General features: G+C 43.2%; 1 protein-coding gene across 2 annotated transcripts; it reads right to left on the bottom strand.

The window, feature by feature from the left end:
* Window positions 1–1,453: 1,453 nt before the first annotated feature.
* Window positions 1,454–15,523, bottom strand: MAPKAPK5 (mitogen-activated protein kinase-activated protein kinase 5). 2 transcript variants are annotated; one of them, XM_017814112.1, is made up of 13 exons: window positions 15,454–15,523; window positions 14,274–14,349; window positions 12,976–13,073; window positions 11,801–11,909; window positions 9,695–9,784; window positions 9,039–9,134; window positions 7,963–8,043; window positions 6,565–6,752; window positions 4,370–4,490; window positions 3,659–3,789; window positions 3,000–3,115; window positions 2,578–2,682; window positions 1,454–1,645 (listed from the first exon to the last, which is right to left on the bottom strand). In XM_017814112.1, the coding sequence occupies exons 2-13, from the start codon at window positions 14,340–14,342 to the stop codon at window positions 1,551–1,553; spliced, it is 1,299 nt and encodes a 432-aa protein (XP_017669601.1). In that variant the 5' UTR covers window positions 14,343–14,349; window positions 15,454–15,523; the 3' UTR covers window positions 1,454–1,550. The 2 variants fall into 2 exon arrangements, with proteins under 2 accessions (XP_017669601.1, XP_017669600.1); XM_017814111.1 differs by having other exon boundaries at window positions 1,456–1,645; window positions 2,994–3,115.
* Between the last annotated feature and the right edge of the window lie 4,348 nt (window positions 15,524–19,871).

Below are 19,871 nucleotides of genomic sequence, written 5' to 3'. Positions count from 1 at the left end.
TTAAAGGAAAGCTGACAAGGTGCTGACAGAGAAGGGGACATGAAGCATCTCCTTCATGTAGAAAAACTAAATCACCCTTTACAAAACTGTATAGAAAGAGTCAGACACTGCTTTGCCATCAACTAAAGGGAGTTTGATGTAGAAAAGAGACAACAAAGAACTGCCCTAAGAGAGAATTGGGGGTTTCATGGCTCAGGTTTTTCAATGTAAACCCAAAAGTGAGGAGCTCTGAAATACAATGTTCAAAGTCGTTACTTGTAGCCCTGAATTGGCACTTCAGTACAGACCAAACTCACTCAGTGTCTGCACAGGTTTGGTACCAAAATATCTCTATAAAAAGCCTCCACCCAGTCCCAAAAGAAAGAAAAGCAGCCAAAGGTAGAAAACTAGAAATATGTACAGATTCTGTCCATTTGTTTGCTTCATTAAGGTTAAAAAAAGCAGCTTTTGGAGCCAATGTTCCAGACTGGTGTAAGAACCTGCCCTGGGGAGGCAGCAAAGGGGACCTGTGGGAAGGAGCAGCCCTGGAGTTGTGGCTCCCCCAAAAAGGAGCTCAAAGGCATCAGAGAAATGGGAATTTGGGCTCTGGAGGGGACACAGGACATGGATCTCTGGGGGATCCCACAGCAGCACTGGGACCCCAGCCAGGATAATCCCTCAAACAAGAGGAAGAGTCTAAAACCAAGAGTTGGATCTCCTAGAAAGGAAAGAATGGGAATACAGGGTTGGATCACACACAACTGGGGGCTGAAGGAAACAAACCCAATGCTGAGTTTTGTCCATAGAAGATCCCACCATGAAAATAAAAACAACTTGTAATAAGAACTTGAACATTCTTCTGTTCTGCTGTTGGAGGAGGTGAGAAAAAGAAGAGTTTTATGCTGAATTCAGCCTTACAAAAGGTCTGAGGAAGATGAAGAGGGAGAAAGAGAGAAGGGTGAGGCTTGAAGAAAGTCTGGGGAAGATGGGAAGGAGACAAAAAGAGGAGAGTTACTGCTCAGAACTGAAAAGTCCAGCAAGCACATGGACTCAGATGCCCTGGGCAAGGTCAAGGGGGCTCTCAGGGCACTGAGCCACACTGAAGGTTATTTAATTTAGTTGCCTCTACTTAAAGAATCAGAATTTAGGTGCCAAGAGCAGCTATGAATTTGTGTTTCACAGCACTTGCTTCAAGTACTCACTGAGCAAGGGGTTAAACTGTGGCTCTTGTTCTCATACACAGTCACTGCAGTGCTGGATGGGGCAGATGGAAGCAGCTCCTGCAACTGGTTATTAAGAGAAAGAATGGTCTTTAGCAATATAATCCACCCCTTTTGGGGCCCTCATGATTAACAGTACATAAGTGATCGTAGAGACCTCAAGGAACTGAGTTTTAAAAAAATATTACAGTACCAATGATTTTTTTTTTTTGTATCTACAACTATACAGCATTTTCAAGCAGTATGGAAATTTAATGAAATAATTATGATTTATTAATTTACATAAAAATACTTTTTACAGTTAAAGAATAAATCTTAAATGGTAAAAAAAATAAGATTAAGAAGCTCCAGCTATTGAGAGTCGTGGGAGTTTGTTTGCTCTTCGATGACTTGTTTGACTATTTCTGCCAGTTTTAGTCGATCCACTTTGTCTGTGAATCCTCTGCCTGGAAGGGAAAGAACAGGGAGTCAGGTGCTGGGAACAAAGAAGGGAAGAAATCCTGGCTGGAGTTAAACAATGGTTCACACAAACTTAGGGCAAGAGAACCAAAATGAGTTACAATGTCTAGTTCTGTTGGAAAATTGAGCACTTAAAGACCTAAATTAAACCCAACCAAGCAAAACGGAATGAGGGAAGAAGCACAACCAAGCCCTGTGAGCCTGGATGATAGCCCTGGTCCCCTCTGCTCCTGGGGCTGACCCCTGTGCCACCCTGTTTTGTCCAGGAGCCATCTGAGCTGGCTCCCAAGGTGACTGTCCTGGTTCTCCCACCCAAGCCAAGCTGAGGAGATGTTGTGCTCACAGGGGTGAGGGCAGTGGCCTCCAGCAGAAAGAGGGAATGAACAGCTGGGAGGAAACCAGCTGAAGAGGTTCCTAAAGGGATCAGAGAATCATGGAATGGTTTGGGTTGGAAGGTATCTTAGAGCCCATCCAGTTCAACCCCTGTCATGGGCAGGATACCTTCCACTACCCCAGGTTGCTCCAAGCCCCATCCAACCTGGCCTTGGACACTTCCAGGGATCCAGGGGCAGCCACAGCTTTTCTGGGTAACCTGTGCCAGGGCTCACCACCCTCACAGGGAAGGATTCTTTCCCAATCTCCCACCTAACCCTGCCCTCTGGCAGTTTAAAACCATTCCCCCTTTTCCATCACAATCCATTTGTGCTGTTCTGTTCCTACACCACTTGGTGCCTCTGAAAACTCAACCCTGAACCTCAAACAGAGATTTTAAAGGAGAACTTTGTCCCTCATTTTGAGCACACCCATTCTGGCAGGAGGCCTGAATCACTGTGAAACCTAAACCAGCACAAATTCAGTAGATTTGGGGTTATTCCCACTCAGTTTTCCCCCTTCCCTGTGGAAGGAAGCAGCTCCTCACCGTTCCAGCTGAAGCTCTGCAGAGTGTCCCGCAGCAACTTGCACTCCCGGTTGTACTTCCAGGCCTCCTGCATCACCTCATTCAGCTTCTCATCCTCATTCTCTCCTGTTTGGGAGCACAAAGAGAACCAGGAGGTTTGGCCTCGTGCCTCACTCAGGGCTCCAGCCAACAGCACATGCAGTTGTTCCTTCTCTCCCCACACACACCAGGAAATGGGTTCAGAGCAGCCACTCCTGGCTCAAAGTTCTTTTCCCAGCTCTGCATGTCCCTGCTCACACTGATACCACACAAATCCCAGCCCACAGAGTGCCCAGGGCAGCAGGAGTTTTGTTTTTCCTCCCTCCCCACTGACACAGACTGACCCAAAGTCAGTGTCTTGCATGTTTAGAAATGGCAACTTTCTTAAAAGTGGCAACCTTTACCAGCCTGGGGGAGAATGCACTGGGCAATCACATCTCTCAGCTTCTCCAGAGCCACGTTGGAATCGTTGCTTCCGTTCTCAGGGTCATGGATATAAACCCCATCCTTTGGCTTGGTGCTGGGGAAGAACAAGGAGGAAATAATTAAGAGTTTGGTCACAGCTCAAGTTCATTACTCATTGCATAACTGCACCAGTAAAACACCCCCCTTCACTCCCTGGAGAGCTGGGAGACAGACTTGGCATTAATTATAATTATTGTCCTTTATTATGAGACCATTTGAAAAAGAAATATTCCTTTAAATTAGTTCAAGGAAGTCCTAAAATGCATTATCCTACTTTTCAGATTAACTTGAACAAAGAGAAATTACCTGACTTTTTCAGTAAGTAAGTGTCAGGATCATAAAAAAATCTTGGAATTCTTTCTCCCAGTTTGCCTTCTCTTGCACGTGACCCATCTCCTCGTAAGGGATCTGTTCTAACACAGTAACAGGATCCAGCTCCTCCCGCCCTCACCAGAACATCTCAGAAGCCAAACCACATTGTCCCAGTGACTCCAACTACACCAAGAGTTCAACCACCTCATAACTGAGCCTGGGACATTCCCAAAGCCCTGTTCCAGCCTCCCAGCTGCCCCTCTGTGTCCCTGGGAGCTTTAGTTACCCCAGCAGTTTCCGCTTGCGCAGGATCGGGTTGTTCACGGAGTGAAGGGGTTTCAGGCTCACTTTGAGGTCTTGGATCCTCATGTTTGCAAGTTGTTCTGCATGAGCCTGTTGGATCCCTGCAACCATGGCCTGGAAGGAGAAGAGTTGCACTTTAGATCCTCTGTGAATTAAGGAACAGTATGTGCACAATGTTAGCCATGCATGGGAAAAAGAAGCACCAAAATCCTGTTTGTTTTGGAGATATGGAACAAAAATCAGGTTTGCCTGAAGCAAGACATGATGAGAACTACGGTCATTGACTGTGGGATAATATATCCCAACCTCACAGGGGGAAACAGGACAAAGGATCATCTCTACTGCTCACGTTCACCACACCTGAGTGTTGAGTGAACTCCTCTTTGAGCAGAGTTGAAAAGAAACAAGGACTGAGGTCACAGTAGGGGTATAAAATGGGGGAAAAAGAAGAAAAGATTCCTATTTCACTACCATGCTCTGCTCTCTCCTCCTCAGCACATGGTTGCTCTTAACATCAATCCTGGAGCACCTCCCCCAAGCCCAAATTTCGCATTTTATTTCCATTTTCTCCCTCTTTCCATTTTCTTACAGAGATCTCAGGCTCTCCTAAACAAAACATTCCAACCATCCAAGAGCTGTCCTGCTCCTGTGCAACATTCCTGACCAAACTAATATTGTTTCTATGAATTCAGACCTTGTCCATCATCAGCTGGGCAGAGGGCAGGATGTTGTCCAGAGCCTCTGTGGAGTTGAGCCAGGGATGGTCCAACACACCCTCGATGGTCAGTCTCTCCTCAGGTTTGACCTTCAGCAGCCTGGAAAAATAATCCATAAAGTGGGTTTTGTTGATTTGCAGAGCACTGAACAATCTCTGAGCATCACAGGGGTCAAAAAGGAACTCCACAACAGCTCAAACTGCCCCAAAAGCAGCCTGACTTTGTCCCAGGTTCTCTGAGTCTTGCTGTGGATTTATTTAACAAGCTCATCCAGGTACATTAAGGGATTCAGGGTAAAGGAAAGGTGCTGAGGGGCCATTTCAGGAATATCTGTGTGTTCTCAGATTGGAAATTATCTCCCAGACGAGCTGGAAATCATCCAGACCAACAGACCCTGGAAATGCTCTTCTAGAGCTCATCCTTGTAACAGGCCACACTCATTCCAAGGATTTTGGGCATGGAAACTTCACTGAATTAACTGTTTCCAACTGCAACTCCTTAGCTTTTCTTCCCCTGCAAAACCCTCAAGGAATGGACATTTTGACAGGCTCCAGTTCCTCAAAATAAGAAGGAACTTTATTCTTTATTGCTAAAAAATCCATGGAATAAATGCTACTAGAATGAAACCCTGGAAAGAGGTTTTGCAGGTAAGCTCATATTCTCATGATGAACTGCTCCATAAAAAAGCCAAATTCCCCCCAGAGTGCTGACAAGTTCTCCCAAGAGTCTGAATTAGAACCAGGAGGACTCCAGGAGGTTGTCACATTCCTTAGACAATTCCCTAAATCAGTTCCTGGCTGCAAACGTTGTTTAATTTACCAAGGAAGTGGAAATAACTTGTGCAAAATGTCAGCAGGACCCTGGGGTAGCTCAGAAACCTCACTTGCTGCCAACAGGTTGTAAGTTCAGTTTTGATATGAGACCCAGGCATTCATTTTCCATGGGTTTTCCAAGTCCTGACCTGTTTATTATCCAGCCCTCCAGCTCCCAAAGCTTAAGGTGGGAAATGAGCTCGACACACTTGAGAGGCAGCAGCTTCCTGAATGCCAAATACGAGCTCCAAAAGCCAGACTCCATAGGAAGAGCTGCCTACACCCATCAAATGTAAACTAAGCCAGAATTATATTAATTCTAAGTGTATTCCTACACCATAAGCCCAACTTCAGACTCCCTGGCTGGAACAGACAGGCAGGGAAAGGAGTCCTGATAACATCAGTGGGATAAATAAGTGAACTGAATCCACATGACAATGTTCTGTGAGCTGAGTCTATGGTCATTTTAAAAGACAATAAAACTTTTGGCTTTTAACACCTTTAAACCTTTTGTGTAAAGCAAAGTTTCCCTGCAGTTTTTGTGGGGAAAGGTTGTGGGTTCTCCTGCACTGCTCCAAAGGTCCCAGCAATATGAAGTCCTTGGAGATTTTACAGTATCTTTGAGGAACCAGTAACACTTTAAAATTACTTCCCCAACTGATTTTTTTCCTATTTATGTTGTTTTTATTCTTTCAGTTCCTCTGGTCATACAAAGGCAGTAAGTCCCTCTCACTCTTTAGAAAATAAGCCCCAGTCAGTGCCACGTTCTGGCTTTCAAACAGCCCCTGTCTGGGAAACTCTCCCAGCTGAGAGATGTGCAGGGCATGCAAAAAACAGCTTCCATGAGCATTTGGAATAAAACTTCAATGCAAACCCTCATCCCAGAGCCTGATACCTTCAGGGCAGATCTTATCCTGCCTTTCCCTGCTTCTCTTGACTCCTTTGAGGCTGAGTATGATGTGCACTTGGTTTTAAGGGAGAGATCTAGCAGATCTTATTAAACCACCTGATTTTAGCAGGAATTTAAACATTATTGTACAGGATCCAAGAGCACCTGATGTGGCAGCCACTTGTGTGTGTTGTTCTGAACCCTTTGGTGCATCTGCTGCCCTTAAAGACTAAACTCACAATTCACTCTTAAGAAATTCATAAACATCAAAATTAAACAGTTGGGGATGGAAAAAAAGAAGGGAAGAAAAATATTTACCAGACTTTATGCTGAATATGACAGAAGATCTGTCAGCTGTATGAGCTGCAGACAAGGTAGAAGAACAACCCCTTTGGGAAAACAGATTTTCAAGGGACTTTTCAACCTTTTAATACCAGAAAGAGCAATAAAACACTTCCCTCCCCGGACTCACTTCCGCACGATGTCCTTGGCCATCTCGGAGATCTGGCTCCACTCCTCCTCTGGGAATTCAAAGCTTCCTGTCATGATCTTCTTCCTCATGTCCTTTGGGATGGTCCTGCTGTGGTGTTTGGAGTAGAAGGGGGGGTACCCACACAGCATCACGTAGATGATGACACCCAGGGACCAGAGGTCACAGCTCTGCAAGCAAGGACAGCACCACTCCGGGTCAGCTCTGCAGCACTGGGGGAGCTACTGCAGAACAAGTGTCTGCCTTCAACCCCCACCCTGCTTCTCCAGGGTGGAGAAGAGGGAATCAGAACCCTGGAGAAGGTGGATTTGTGGTCAGGAAACCACTGCAGAGTAGTTAATCTTTGCTTTAGCTCTCTATAGGAGGCTACCAAACCCTAATACCACATATCAAACTACCTGCTCCAGCACATGGTGGGTTAAACAGCTGGAACTCAGGTAGATCCTTAGCACTGGCATCAGAAACCAGCTAATTTTAATTAGAGCTGACACTCCAAGAATACTCAGTGGTTCAAACACTGTTCAGCAAGCAGGAGACAGCGATGAGAATATGAAGAAAAAGGTTTTGGAATGCCCAAAAAGGAATACAACCCTTTAGGACACTTTGCCAAGGGTCCAGCAGCAGCTGGTACTGCCCAGGGCTATAAAATAAAATGCCCAGAATAAAATACTGGGCATTTTCTAGAAGTTCCCAGATACAGACTGGACAAAACATCTGCACATCCAGAAGCTCTGGGTGACAGCAGGAAAGAGGATCCCTGTGAACAGCTTCTTGTAGGGATGAAAGAACCTCCCCCATGGTCTCACTCCAGCAGAATCATTCTGCTCTCTCCAAAATCTTTTCATATTTAGTGCTCCTTAACAGTGTTTGTGTGTTTCTCCTTTAATTAGAGGATCACTAATTAGGGTTGAGCTAAGTGTGCATTTCATTATTCCCTCCATCAGAAAGAACCAAGAGGCAGCAGCACTGTCAGTGTGTCACTTCCAAACCCAGACAGAGCCTGCAGAGATAATTATCTCCTCATTTGCCACTTCAACTGAGTGAAGCCTGGTCTGAACCTCCTGTTCAAGGAGAAATCCCACTGCAAACCTGGTCACTCCTTCAGAAAAGCCAAAGGAACACAAAATAACCAGCAACATCACACTTCCCTGCTGGTTTCTCTAGATCCTGCTTGTATTCAGTGTGAGAAATTTGGCTTTTTAGATGCATTCCTGTCACAGATCAGAGCAAATTTATTGCTGCTGTAAGGGTGTCATTTTAGGGCAATAAACTTTATTGCCTTGGGTGTTAAATTGTGCCTACAGATTTCTACATTGTGCCTACAGGGTTGGTGGGGAAGGCACTTTACAAACACTGTTTAAAGCACCGTTTCCCACTCACCTTGTTGTAAGTGTAGGGTGTTGGAGAGGTGGGGATAATACCAGATTTTTCTTTCTGATGTCTTCTCTGTGCCTCCAATACCTGTTGCCATGAGAGGAAAAAAAAAAACAAAAAACAAAATACATCTCATCTATAGGCAAGAGGATTCTGGATGTTTTTCCATTCTGTAAACTTATTCCAGCTACTGAAGGCTTTTTCAAACTCAAAATTTTGTTCCTAAAGAAGACTGGGACTTTCTACATTCATCTAAAATATTTTGCTGCTTTGAATGAAATTTATCAGTTTTGCCTGAATTAAAGCAACTGCTCCCAACTTCCAACACCTCCGGGCTTGGAATTAGAACCCAGAGTGTGTCTGGAGGGTAACCTGAGCTCCAGAGATGTCCCTTTTTGCCTCTCCCAGGAACAAATGACACCAAATCTGTCCCTTGCTGACCAAATCTGAGGGTTTGGGTTTCCAGAAGGCCCGGGAGGCTCCAGCTGAGGAGGCACTTTCAGGGTCTGATCTCTGAGTTGCTCTTCCCAGTGATTAAAGGCTCTGACGTGCCCAGCACTTCAATTAAAGATCCATCTGCAGTTTTCTTTTCATTTTCTTCAGGATTCCAACACAAAGGACAGAAGAAAGCAGCACTACAAAGAGCAGCCTGTCTGTAATTATAGATTGTGCCTTAATGACAAGGGGCCAAGCCAAGGTGCTCAGGTAACCACTGCCCTTTTTGAGCCTTTTCAGAGCCTTTTTGTTCCAGCACAGTCCTTTTTAATGTAATACTGAATGAGTCTGAGCTGGAAGGAGGATGGGAAAGCAGGAACTTCTCCAAAACACGTGCTTTAATGCAGTTAAAGGTCAATGGACAAAATCAATGCTAAGAACAGTCTGGGAAATCTGCCTCACCATCCCCTGCTCTTATCAACACATCACTGTGACACTCCGCTCCAAAGGTCGTTAATCTCCAATTATTCAAGATTCCTGCCCCCAGAAGCCCTGAACAGGACAGCAAAGGCTTTTAGAATGCTGTAGTTCTGGAGGCACAGGCAAGAAATTATTCCCTTTTAGCCCAGAAGTGTGATTTTTGTTACCTGAGGTGCTACGTAATACGGAGTGAACTGTGGTGTCATCAAGTCACCTTGGTCTACTTTGGCAAATCCAAAGTCACACAGTTTAACAGGAGCATCCTGAAATAAGGAGAAGAGGCTTCATTACATAAATCTCATTATATCAGCTTTTCTAACACATAAGTCTTGCCTTGTTCTCATCTCACCTTTGCCACACGTACTCCTCATCTGTATTCACACACTCACATTCCCCCAAGCTAAAAGGACAAAAACTGATCTTTCAAACAAGCATTTTTGCTTTCCTGAGTGCTCTGGGTCAGGAACAGCCCCCTCTGAGATTGGGAAAGCAATAAACACGTTGTAGGGGGGTCACTGCATGTCCAGGGTGGTTATGAGCAGGAAAAAGAAACAAGGAAGTGTTTGGATCTATCAAAGCCCCTCTAATGCTTGTCAGAACATCCTGATTATGTGGCAGAATGATCTTCTCCTGAGCAAAGCTGGATTTGTGTAGAGCTGGAGAACCTGCCTCATATTTAACAGACTGTGCTCCAAGGAGATCAGAGAATGTACAAGCACAAAGTCAATAAAGGTGATTAATGTAATTTTACAACTATTCTGAAAATCACCATTTTACAGAATTCAGCAGTAAAAAAAAAAAAGAATTCTAGTATTCATCTTACCAGAGAGTTATCCTTGAAGAGGAGATTCTCAGGCTTGAGGTCTCTGTGTGCAATGTTTAGTGAGTGGCAATGCTGCAAAGCCAAAGCTATCTGGAAAAGGGCACAATAAATGAGCTACAGTTACAGAACTCCTGCATCAGCCTGGACATTATTTTAGCTTTAGAAAAAGGACATTTCCTATGTATGTCAGACCCCAAACATTCTCACTGCACTTGGCTGCAAGGCTGAGTTCAGACAGGCCTGACCCTGCAATAAGGGCAGTGAAGTGATGGGTGGGACATTCATCCCACCAAGGATTCAGTTTGTGTTTCACTCAAAGCAAACAGGAAACAAAAGCCAAGCTGGACTGGGCTGCCCAACCACCTCATTTGACTCAATCAAGGCATTAATGACCACCCAAAATGGAACAGATCTGACAGTGCCCTTCCCTGTGCTGTGCCAGCCCTCCAAGGTGCCCCTGCCCAGCAACCACACCCTGCTTAACACCCAACAGCTTCAGTATTTCTGTGAATGTTTTATTGCACCTGTTACTGATTGAGATCCAACATTCAGGCAGTTTTATTCTTTAATTTCTGATGGCACTGCCTGCACTTCCCTCATTACATGGGCCATCACACAGAAATGCACTCCACGATCCTTTCAAAGGCACTTTCTCACCTTGCTGTGGTTTGGAAACCCAGGAAAACTCCAGGGAATGGACATTTCCAAGTGCAATTCATTCAAAGAAAACCCAAGCATAAATATTTAAACAGCTTTACTGAGGCTGAAGGAAGGCAAAGCCACACAGCCCTTATTTGGAAATATTTCTGTTGGGTTCTGCAGGATCCCACCCAAACCCAGCACCCTGAGGGAAGTGTTGACGCCTTAGAAAAGTGCAAATTACTGTCACATGAGAACTTTGGTGTTAATTTAGCTCAGAACCAAACAGAAACACATTCCCAGAGAAAATGAGGCAGCTCTGTGACACATTCTAGCTTTTACAGGCTACAAGGAATCAAGAGTCACAGTTCAGGATAAATCACTATATGAAACAATAAGATTTTAACATTTCAAACTTCATTTCTATAAACATTAAAGCCAAGAGTCACTTGGGACATGAATACCCCAAGTGCACACACAGAGTAAGAATTTAATTCAAAATTTTGATTTTTGGTGAAGTGTTACAAGATTTTCCCAACATGTCAGAATCAAACAGCCCAAAGCACATGAAAAACTGTCAGGAAGAATTCTGTGCTTCCAAATTTTTACTGGATGAAACCAAAGAGGCAACAGCAACAATTAGCACTTCATTAGAAACAAGTCAAAGCACAAAAGAGAAAAGTAAGATGGAATTATTTGGGCCTCTTTTTAGCGTCAGTACCAAATATTATCTCCCCATTTGAGGGGAACTGACCCTGGGGATCCCTGAATTTCATGGAGTCACACCAGATGCTAAGAACAAAGAGCCTGATGGACACCAAAACCTCTTGTAGAAACCACCATGGAGTGTTTAAAACTCTTTCATGTATGTAAACTGCAAATATATTTAAAATACAGCATTCAAGAGTGAGCTGTGCAGAGAAACAGTGAAGGGAAAACAACACCAGAACAAACAGCACAGAAAACAGGCACTAAAGTGGCACATTCCTTGTTATCTTCCATGAAGGGCAGGACTTCCATAAAACCAAACATAAAGCCCAGCTTGGAATCCACTGGCCCAGGACACATGGGCCCAAAAGAGGAGAGAAGTTTGGGACACATTCCCAACTGGAATCAAACTGGAGCCACGAGAGCCTGGGGGCTGCTGGAGGCAACACTTTTAGGACAACAGAGAGGACACAGCAGGAGAAAAAAAAGTTCTCTTTGAAGTGTTCTATAGACCAGGTGAGGAAAACCACTGTTAAAGACAGCAGACCCAAAGAACAAGCCCACAACTTCAAACTCTTTATTATTTTCTACCAAACTTCGGCATTGTCAGGTTATAACAAAGCAGGCAAATGATCATCGGATCAGAAGACAGGATTATTTTCTTTAGGCCTTTTTTTCCACCCCTCCCAGCCCAAGGAATTGTTAATAATATTTAGCCATTATCACTTGTGGATTTGCTCAGACAGGGGAGTGACTTGCCTGCTTTGTTACTTGGCTTGCTTGCTTCTCAGTAAAGTGCCGGTGCTGGCTGATTCTGTGAAAGAGCTCTCCCCCTTCCATCATCTCCATTACAATTAGGAGCCGAGCCCTGTTCAAAAGCATTTCATTTTGTTACATTAAAAATCATTAAATAAAAAAAAAAATAGAACAGAATTTCTAAACTAACAGTGCATATTTTACATTTACTGACAGGCCAAGACATTTGTTTCTCCTACAGTGGTTGGAGCTGCTTTGGTTCCCTAAGTTTGGTTTCCTAGTTTTAATTCTTCTGCTTTTGGTACTTTTGCTGCTTTTGGTTCTTTTGGCTTTGGTTCTTTCAGCTTTAACTGTATAAACTGCAGGATTTTCTGGCTCCCAGCACAACCTGACTCAGCCAGGAATCTCCACTTTGCTCCCCCTGAGGAAACAATGTCCACACGGACGCATCCAGATCCAGGTGGCTCCACCCAGTTTGGCCCTGGAAGGCACGTGGACACATCCAGGAATAACTCTGCCCCCAAAGAACAGATGCTTTTGGGTGTGGATGCTCTACTGAACCCCAGGATTTTAATTTACAGCTTTACTGTCATAATTAGGAAGGAATATAGGGAACACGGAGACCAGGACTGGTGGATCCTCAAGGAATTAACTCCTAGTTATCCTCATACAGCAAAATCAGACACATCAGAGACTAGGACAGGTCTCAGCTCTTTAGTTCTCCCAGCTCTGATGCTTTTTCTCAACTAATATCCAATTAGAAGACAATATTTTTATCCCAAGTGATTAATGCAGGAAAAAAAAAATCAGTCTGCTTCATGTTTTTCTCTTTTTCTGTGTTCATATTAAGAGTTTTCAGGGCTGAATTTAGTATTTTTAGAAACAATTCTTTCTCTCACACAGCACAGATATCACAGACTGAATCAATGAAAAACCTAAGAAATGGAGATGTACTCAAACAGGTAGGAAAGGATGCAAATTAATTTAAATATACATTGCCAGGGGAAAAAGCAAGTGTTGCCTGGTTTGAAGGATAAATATGGTATTAAATATGACATCTGGGACTCCCTATAAATAATAATTTTGTGATTAAAAACAAACAAACAAAAAAGCAAACTGCACTATACCTTGGGCTAAACATGGAAAGCTGTGGGAATGACCCCCCTATGTAATCTTACCTTGGGCTGGACTCATGTGGGAACTGCACACTGTTAGCATAAACTTCAATAATTTGAACAATATTGGGATGTGTTGCACACATCATGTGCAGACGTACCTTGAAGAGAAGGGAGGGGTGTTACTGCACACAGGGACAGGCACTTCTGATCCCCCTTTCCCCTGCAAACCACAGCCCAGCTCTGCTCAGCACCACTCACAGCTTCAAATTATCCAAGAATTAAGAAGTAAGTGTTGATATGAGTGACCAGCAGCCATTCCACTAACTCAGACTATGATAAAAACATCAGATATTGTCAATCTATTTGTTACAAGCCACGGAATCATCCTCAAAGTTCCAGAAAAAGCTCTTTTTTTTTTTTTTATTTCTTCGAGTTTCTAAAATAAATTTAAAGGCAGAGCTTGTTTTAAAGTAGCAACAGAGACAGGACTGAAAGTGAAAATTAATTATTGAAACCAAAAATCCCATAATCTGGCTTCTTTTATGCACTCCATGTGTGAAACCCCATCTCCTGTCCCAGCACTCTGAAACAGGGACTTAGGGAATTTAAGTTTAAAGCTTCCTGGGCTGCTCAATCAAACCAGTGATGCTTTTTGAACACAGACTATTTTTTCCCTGGGAATTTTGACAGTGAATTTAAGTAACAAGCAATGCAAGTTGCCTAAACCTCAGGGATAATTAATCCTTCTCCAAATTCCTGACAGCTGGAAGGAGTGCCCAGCATTTCACAGCCTGACAGTTTGGCACCTTGGCACGTTCTCAGCAGCCTCAGGAAGTCACAACCAGCACCAGGAGCTGATTTTAGTTCCTGGCACACAGATAAATCCATTTCCAGTGCAACTTGAAGCATTCCTGGCAATCCTGAGAGCTGTGACATCCAAGAGTGAGATGTATGGAAACAAAATTCCCTCTAAACCGGTCGTGTTACGTTACACAGGACACAGGGAGAGGAACAGCTCTAAAATGCAGTTCAGCAAATTCTAAATAAATATCTGTACAGCAATTCCTACAGAGTTGGACCCTCTTTTCCCCCACCACCTCATCCCATGGGAACTGAGCACAGCAAGGCTTGAGGATCAACCCCAAAGCTTGAGGATCAACCCCAAAGCTTGAGGATCAACCCCAAGGAATTCTTGCACAGCAAACGTGGGTTTCGTGAAGGGGTTTTTTAAACTTCTTTTTTTTTTTTTTTACATTTTGTTTTAACATTTTTAAGCACTTTTTTAAAAAAAAACATTCTTTTAAAACACTAGATTTTGTGGTGTGTCAGAAGGCAGGCAGTAGAAACAGGAACTATACCTCATTTCTAGCTTTTGGACGATCAAGGAGGATTTTCAGTGCAAAGCGTTCTTGAGAGGATTTTTTCATGCAGACTCTGGTATTACAGCAATAAAATTATTCAGTCAGCAAGAATGTTAAAGAGACACTTCAAGCAATTGAGCTGAGATCGTTCTCCATGTGGGAATTAACAGGAATTAAGATGGGATATAAGGGCACCTCTCCCCATGGCCCAGCTTGAAAACCTCAGTTTTCAGCCTCCCACAACAACCAAGTAAGTTCTGTAGAAACACCTCAAACAAATCTGACTTCCAGCAAGGCAAAAAGAAGCCTTTCAGAGCAAGAGGGAACTGCAGACAAGCAAAACTCCCTCAAAATTCAGCCTCAAGAGATACTTTGGGTGAAAAAAACCCAAAGCACACAGTGGCAGCCTGAACATCCCCAGTGGAGAGTGGAGTTTGTAATAAATAAAGTGTTTCTGAATGGAAATCCTCATTTTTGGCCAGGCCACCAACTGTTTTTTCTCTCTTTCCCCAATTTAACATGAACAATTGAGGGAAGGGCCCACATTTTAACAGAATAAAGCCCAAAGGGGGTGTTTTAATGGAGATCAGAGGCAACACAAAATGGATGAGGAGAAACCAGTGGGCTGGACAGGGAGACAAATGGTGGTGAAAGACAAGAACCCCGTGGAGCACCCAGGAACAGTTGTTTTCCAGCAGAAGTTCCCATTCCCTGAAGGCAGAGGCCTTGTTGAAAAGGGAATATTTGTTTTGCTTCGCAGCAAGTATCCAGCTCGTGCTGGGGTTGGAAATCCATGAGGGACACGGTTGGGATGCCCATGGAATTGTCTGCTTTGGCCTCACAGGATGAGGGGAAAAAACTGGAAAAAACAGGAAAGGGACAGTGGTGATGGCACAGAGGAGCCTTTGCACTGCAGGGACACCAGGATTCAAGGACAGAGGGGTTTTAGGAGGAATTTCTGTGGCCACAACCAATTCCAGGAACGCGGCATGAGATGGGACAGGGAGGTGAGGAGAGGTTTTACTGCACATACATCCCATAAAAGACAAAACCCCACTTGCAGGACCCACACGGAGCAGATATTTGTTGTTCATAAGGAGTTTTCCATGGATCACACTCTGTCAAAAGCATTTAAAATACTCACTGACTTCTCCCCAAACCTGGGGTGCTCTCTTACCTCACAGGCCCACTGATCCCAGCTCCCAACTTCTGAGTCCAGTTAATGTTGTACTCCTCTAAAATGGAGGTTTCCTATTCAAGAAGGAACAGGAAGAGTGAAAAAATAGTCAGTAAACACATAAATAAATAAAATTACTACAGCCCTTCCCCCCCCAAAAAAAAAAGACTCAGCAGACCTGGTTAGCAAAATTCCTGAGCAGGAAAGAGCCTGCTGTGGAAAATTCAACATAAATACAAATGCTCATATGATAATTTATTTGTTTGCAAGTATTTCTGTGCAGTGGGAATGTTCATCCTGGCACTCTGAACCAGGAATACTGAGAACAGTCTTTAGTACACAAAGTGTAACAAGGGCATCTCCCCCTGATTTAAATCCACCTGTACATGATCAATCCCAGCTGAAGGGCCCAATCTCAGCATTAACGTGTATTTTTGGGTCATAGAATACATAAAAAAAAATAAGGTTTTCAAACTTTTGGAGTCATTACATTGCAAATTAAACCTTGTCTGACTGGTTTTAGCCTGTCTGATAATGAACCAGCCCCATGTTTATAATCCTTTTGTCCCAATCCATCTAAACAGGGCTTGGTTTTGTTAGGACACAGCTTGGGAGCTCTCAGGCTTAAACATGTCCCAGGGCAGGATGGAAATCAAGCACAGGGTGGCTTTTTGATTAATTTGGATTAAAGCTGCTGCCCTGTGCTGTGCCTTCGTCCTTTTATTACACCCCAGGATCATCTTTCCAAAGCCAAGCTTTGGGATAAATCACAAGAAAGGGGCTGGTACAACCATCAGTGCTGGGAAGATTAAGGAGGCAGGGAAAATATTCCCAAATACACTGAAATTTAAGGGAAGAGGCCACTGCTTGTAAAGGAACTTTATTCTGATCAGACTTTTCTGTTAATAATTCAAAGGGAGCATTTTATCCCAGAAAACTGGGGACACCTCTGCTCTCAACTAAGGCTTAAGGTTGGACTTCATGATCTTGGTTCTATAATGGTTTTAAATTGTTGGAAAAGGCCAATCCCTCACCTGGGATTGGTGGTCTCTGCTACAATAATCTTGGATTAACTCTAGGCTGGAGCCAGACCTCAAACCACACAGATTGAGAACAAAACAAGGGAGGAGAGTGGATATTTAAGGCAAGATTTGAAGGGATTAAGGAGTGCAAGGGGCAGGTATGAAAGGAAAAATTGGTTTTTAACACAGCCTGGAGTGTTACATAAATCATAAATGACCAGTGAAAGGTGTAAAGGGAAAAAAAAAAGTTCACTGGAGGTTTTATAAATGAAGGAAGAAACATGGATCACATCTATCTGTTCTTTGGATAACCACAAAGAAACTTCTTATCAAATCAAATAACTCAAATTTTATTTGTTATAAGCATATTAGGGAAAAGCTATTTTAATTTTCCTGATATTTCAGCCACAGAGAACTGAAGGTAGCAGAGGTGGGATGAAACCCCAGCTTTTAGGAGAGCATTAATTAAATATATTAAATATAATAAATTAATTAAAATTAGTTTTAGGAGAGCATTAATGAGCAGGGAAAGGGTTTCTCTGGACTGGGGAGTTCCCCCTCAGCTTTACACATCACACCTGGGGTGTAAGTTTTGAAGGAGCTGAAATGGAAATGCCAAATATCCCCACTTATTCCTGAATAAATGGACCAGAGAAGCTGATTAGGACTGGAAAGTCTGTGATCTCTGAATGAAATGAAGGAAAAATAAGATCTGATCATTTTTAACAACTAAAGGACAAGTTCAACAACTGTAAGTCCATTTTTAATAAAAATTAACTTTCGTATTGTGTTTTAAATAAAAAAGCAACATTTGGGGGGGTTGCAGTTTTATTTGGGTTCCAACCTTCACTCCAAAGCAACTTTACAACTTAGAAGTTAAAATGAATATAACACAGTGACCAAGAAACACTTTTTACCACTTCCAAATGACACAGAATTCAGTACTTGGGAACTTTAATCACTTACATCCCCTAATTCAGAACCAGCAGCTCCAAATCCAGCCCCGAGTCTGTGCAGCCACAAACCAACACGAGCCCATAACACCCAAACATCAGCTTCAGAATCTTTTCTGTCAGAGTTTGAACCCCATCATCTTGGAGGGCTTTTCCAACTTTAATAATCCAGGATTCTGTGATTCTAAACAGCCTGAAATGCTTAAAAAGCAAAAATATCAAACTGCCCTGTGAAAATATCCAAGTGTTTCAAGTGGGAAGCCCAAAGGCCTGGGCTCTGTTTGGATTAATGGACACAGGAAACTTTTGTGATCCTGCTGTCAAAGGAACTTGGAACTTCTGATCACTCCTTAAATTAATTTCCAGTGGGAAAAGGGAATAAATTAATATGGAATCCATCCAATTACAACAAAGTCTGAGTTCTCTCCAGCAGCACAGTTCCCTCCCAGCAGCTCTGGGCTCCTAAAACAACACTTGGAGCAGCAGAGTCAGCAGGCTGGGATGCCAAAGGCCTGGAAAAGCAGCATTCCCAGAGTTCTTACAGCTGGATGCTCAGGCACTTCTGACTTAAATGTCTTTTCCAACCTTAATGATTCCATAATTCTCAGTTTCCGTGGAATACTGATGGGAAGAGGTTTGAAACAAGGAGCTTTGAGAGGGTCAGACCTCAGGACTGTTCAGGGAAAAGCTCAGGCTCTTCTGATTTAAAGGTCTTTTCCAGCCTTAACAATTCCACGATTCTCAGTTTCCACTGAATATTTATGGGAAAAGGTTTGAAATAAGGAATTGTGACAACAAAACAATCTTTACAATAAAAATTCAAGGTGCACAGGCTTGGACCTGTGTGATTCCACCTCCTTTGCTCCTCCAGCCTCCTTCCCTAATCTCTGATTCCTGTCCTGGACCACAGAGTTAAACCTGCACAGGCAGTGAAACAACCAAACCTGAACCATAACCAGGGATTTGGGAAGCAGAAAAATCAGGATAACATATGAAAATACTAAATTATGGTTCAGAACTCCAGGGATTTGCCCAGAACCTGGTCTGGGTTGAGCTGAGAGGAGCAGGAAGCTCAGAACTGTCCCTACACTCCCACAACTGCTTCGGATTTTTGTTTTAAACCCCAAAAGCCCTGACTGAGATCTTTTCCTTCACATGAAATACCAGAGAAATACTTAAAAAACCTTCTTTTTCAAACACTTCAGGACTTTCCTTCTCCTGCACTGTGCCAGGAAAAAAAAAACAGGAAACAACTGTGACACTTGTTTAATTACAATCTGCTTGGATTTCCTTCTACTTTGGGCCCTTTTTAGTACAAACCCCATATATTTCAAATACATTCCATATATTTTCAATATATTCCATATATTTTCAGTATGGAAGTGTCCAAGGGCAGGTTGGACAGGGCTTGGAGCCCCGTGGAAGGTGTCCCTGCCCATGGAGGGGGTAGAACTGGATGGTTTTAAGGTGCTTCCAACCCAAACCATTTGGGATTAATTAGTTAATCAACCTAGATTTCAACACAAGGTGTTGCTGTTTCTCTTACACTGGAATTTGCACCCAGTGAGCCAAATTTGTAAAGACAAATCCCACTGTGGCAGGGACAAGGCAAGGTGGGAAATTCTAAAACACAGTCTGTTTTGCTCCATCCTTCAGGAATTGTTCTTTATTTCAATAAGCTTTTATGAAGAAGTCCAGAATTTCAGACAGCAAATGCTTTGCACAAGGTGAAGAGGCTGCAGAGACGCTTTAAAATACTGTTTTATGTCACTTTATTCCGAAAGGAATTTCCCAGTTTCCACAGCAAAGAATTCTGGAACCCTGGATCTGTTCAGCTGCTCCAAACACAACCATCCCACACACCAGATTTGTTTTCACACAGAAGGATGTGGCACCTCAGGGAATAGCCAACAGTTTGCCCAGAGAGAATTACAGGGAGTGAGAGGGGGTTGTGAAACAGGGTCCTGCTCGTTGTGGCAAAATGGGGAACGTGTAAAAGTTTTCTTAAGGATTTTCTTTGATGTTTGATCTTTTCAAGCCTAATAAACAAGAAGAGTTAATCAGTGAAACAGAAGCTCTAAGTGGTGTCCAGGTGTTAGAAAAACAAATGACTCGTGGGTAGAATTGCCTTGTTAAGGTTTAGGGCTGGACATGCTTCAGTGATCTCAGACCTGGGGCAGGTTAACAAAGTATGGGGAGAAGGATTTTCACTGATGGTGGATGCAGGGAATGCAGAATTTACAAATCATAAGGACATGGGGCAGAACCCTCAAAAGAAGGAAGAAACTAATAAACTCAGCAACTGGGCTGAAACCGGCTCCACCGGGGTAAGAGGTGATTGTGATCAACCCAACAAACCCCCAGACCCAAAACAAGAGAAAGACCGAGCATGGCACTAATTCACATGAGAAATAAGAGAATCATTAACCAAAAGAAGATAGAA

The sequence above is a fragment of the Lepidothrix coronata genome, unplaced genomic scaffold, assembly GCF_001604755.1.
Source record: "Lepidothrix coronata isolate B3197 unplaced genomic scaffold, Lepidothrix_coronata-1.0 Scaffold44, whole genome shotgun sequence".
Classification (NCBI taxonomy): Eukaryota; Metazoa; Chordata; class Aves; order Passeriformes; family Pipridae; genus Lepidothrix; species Lepidothrix coronata.
This window is presented reverse-complemented; position numbering and strand designations above follow the sequence as displayed.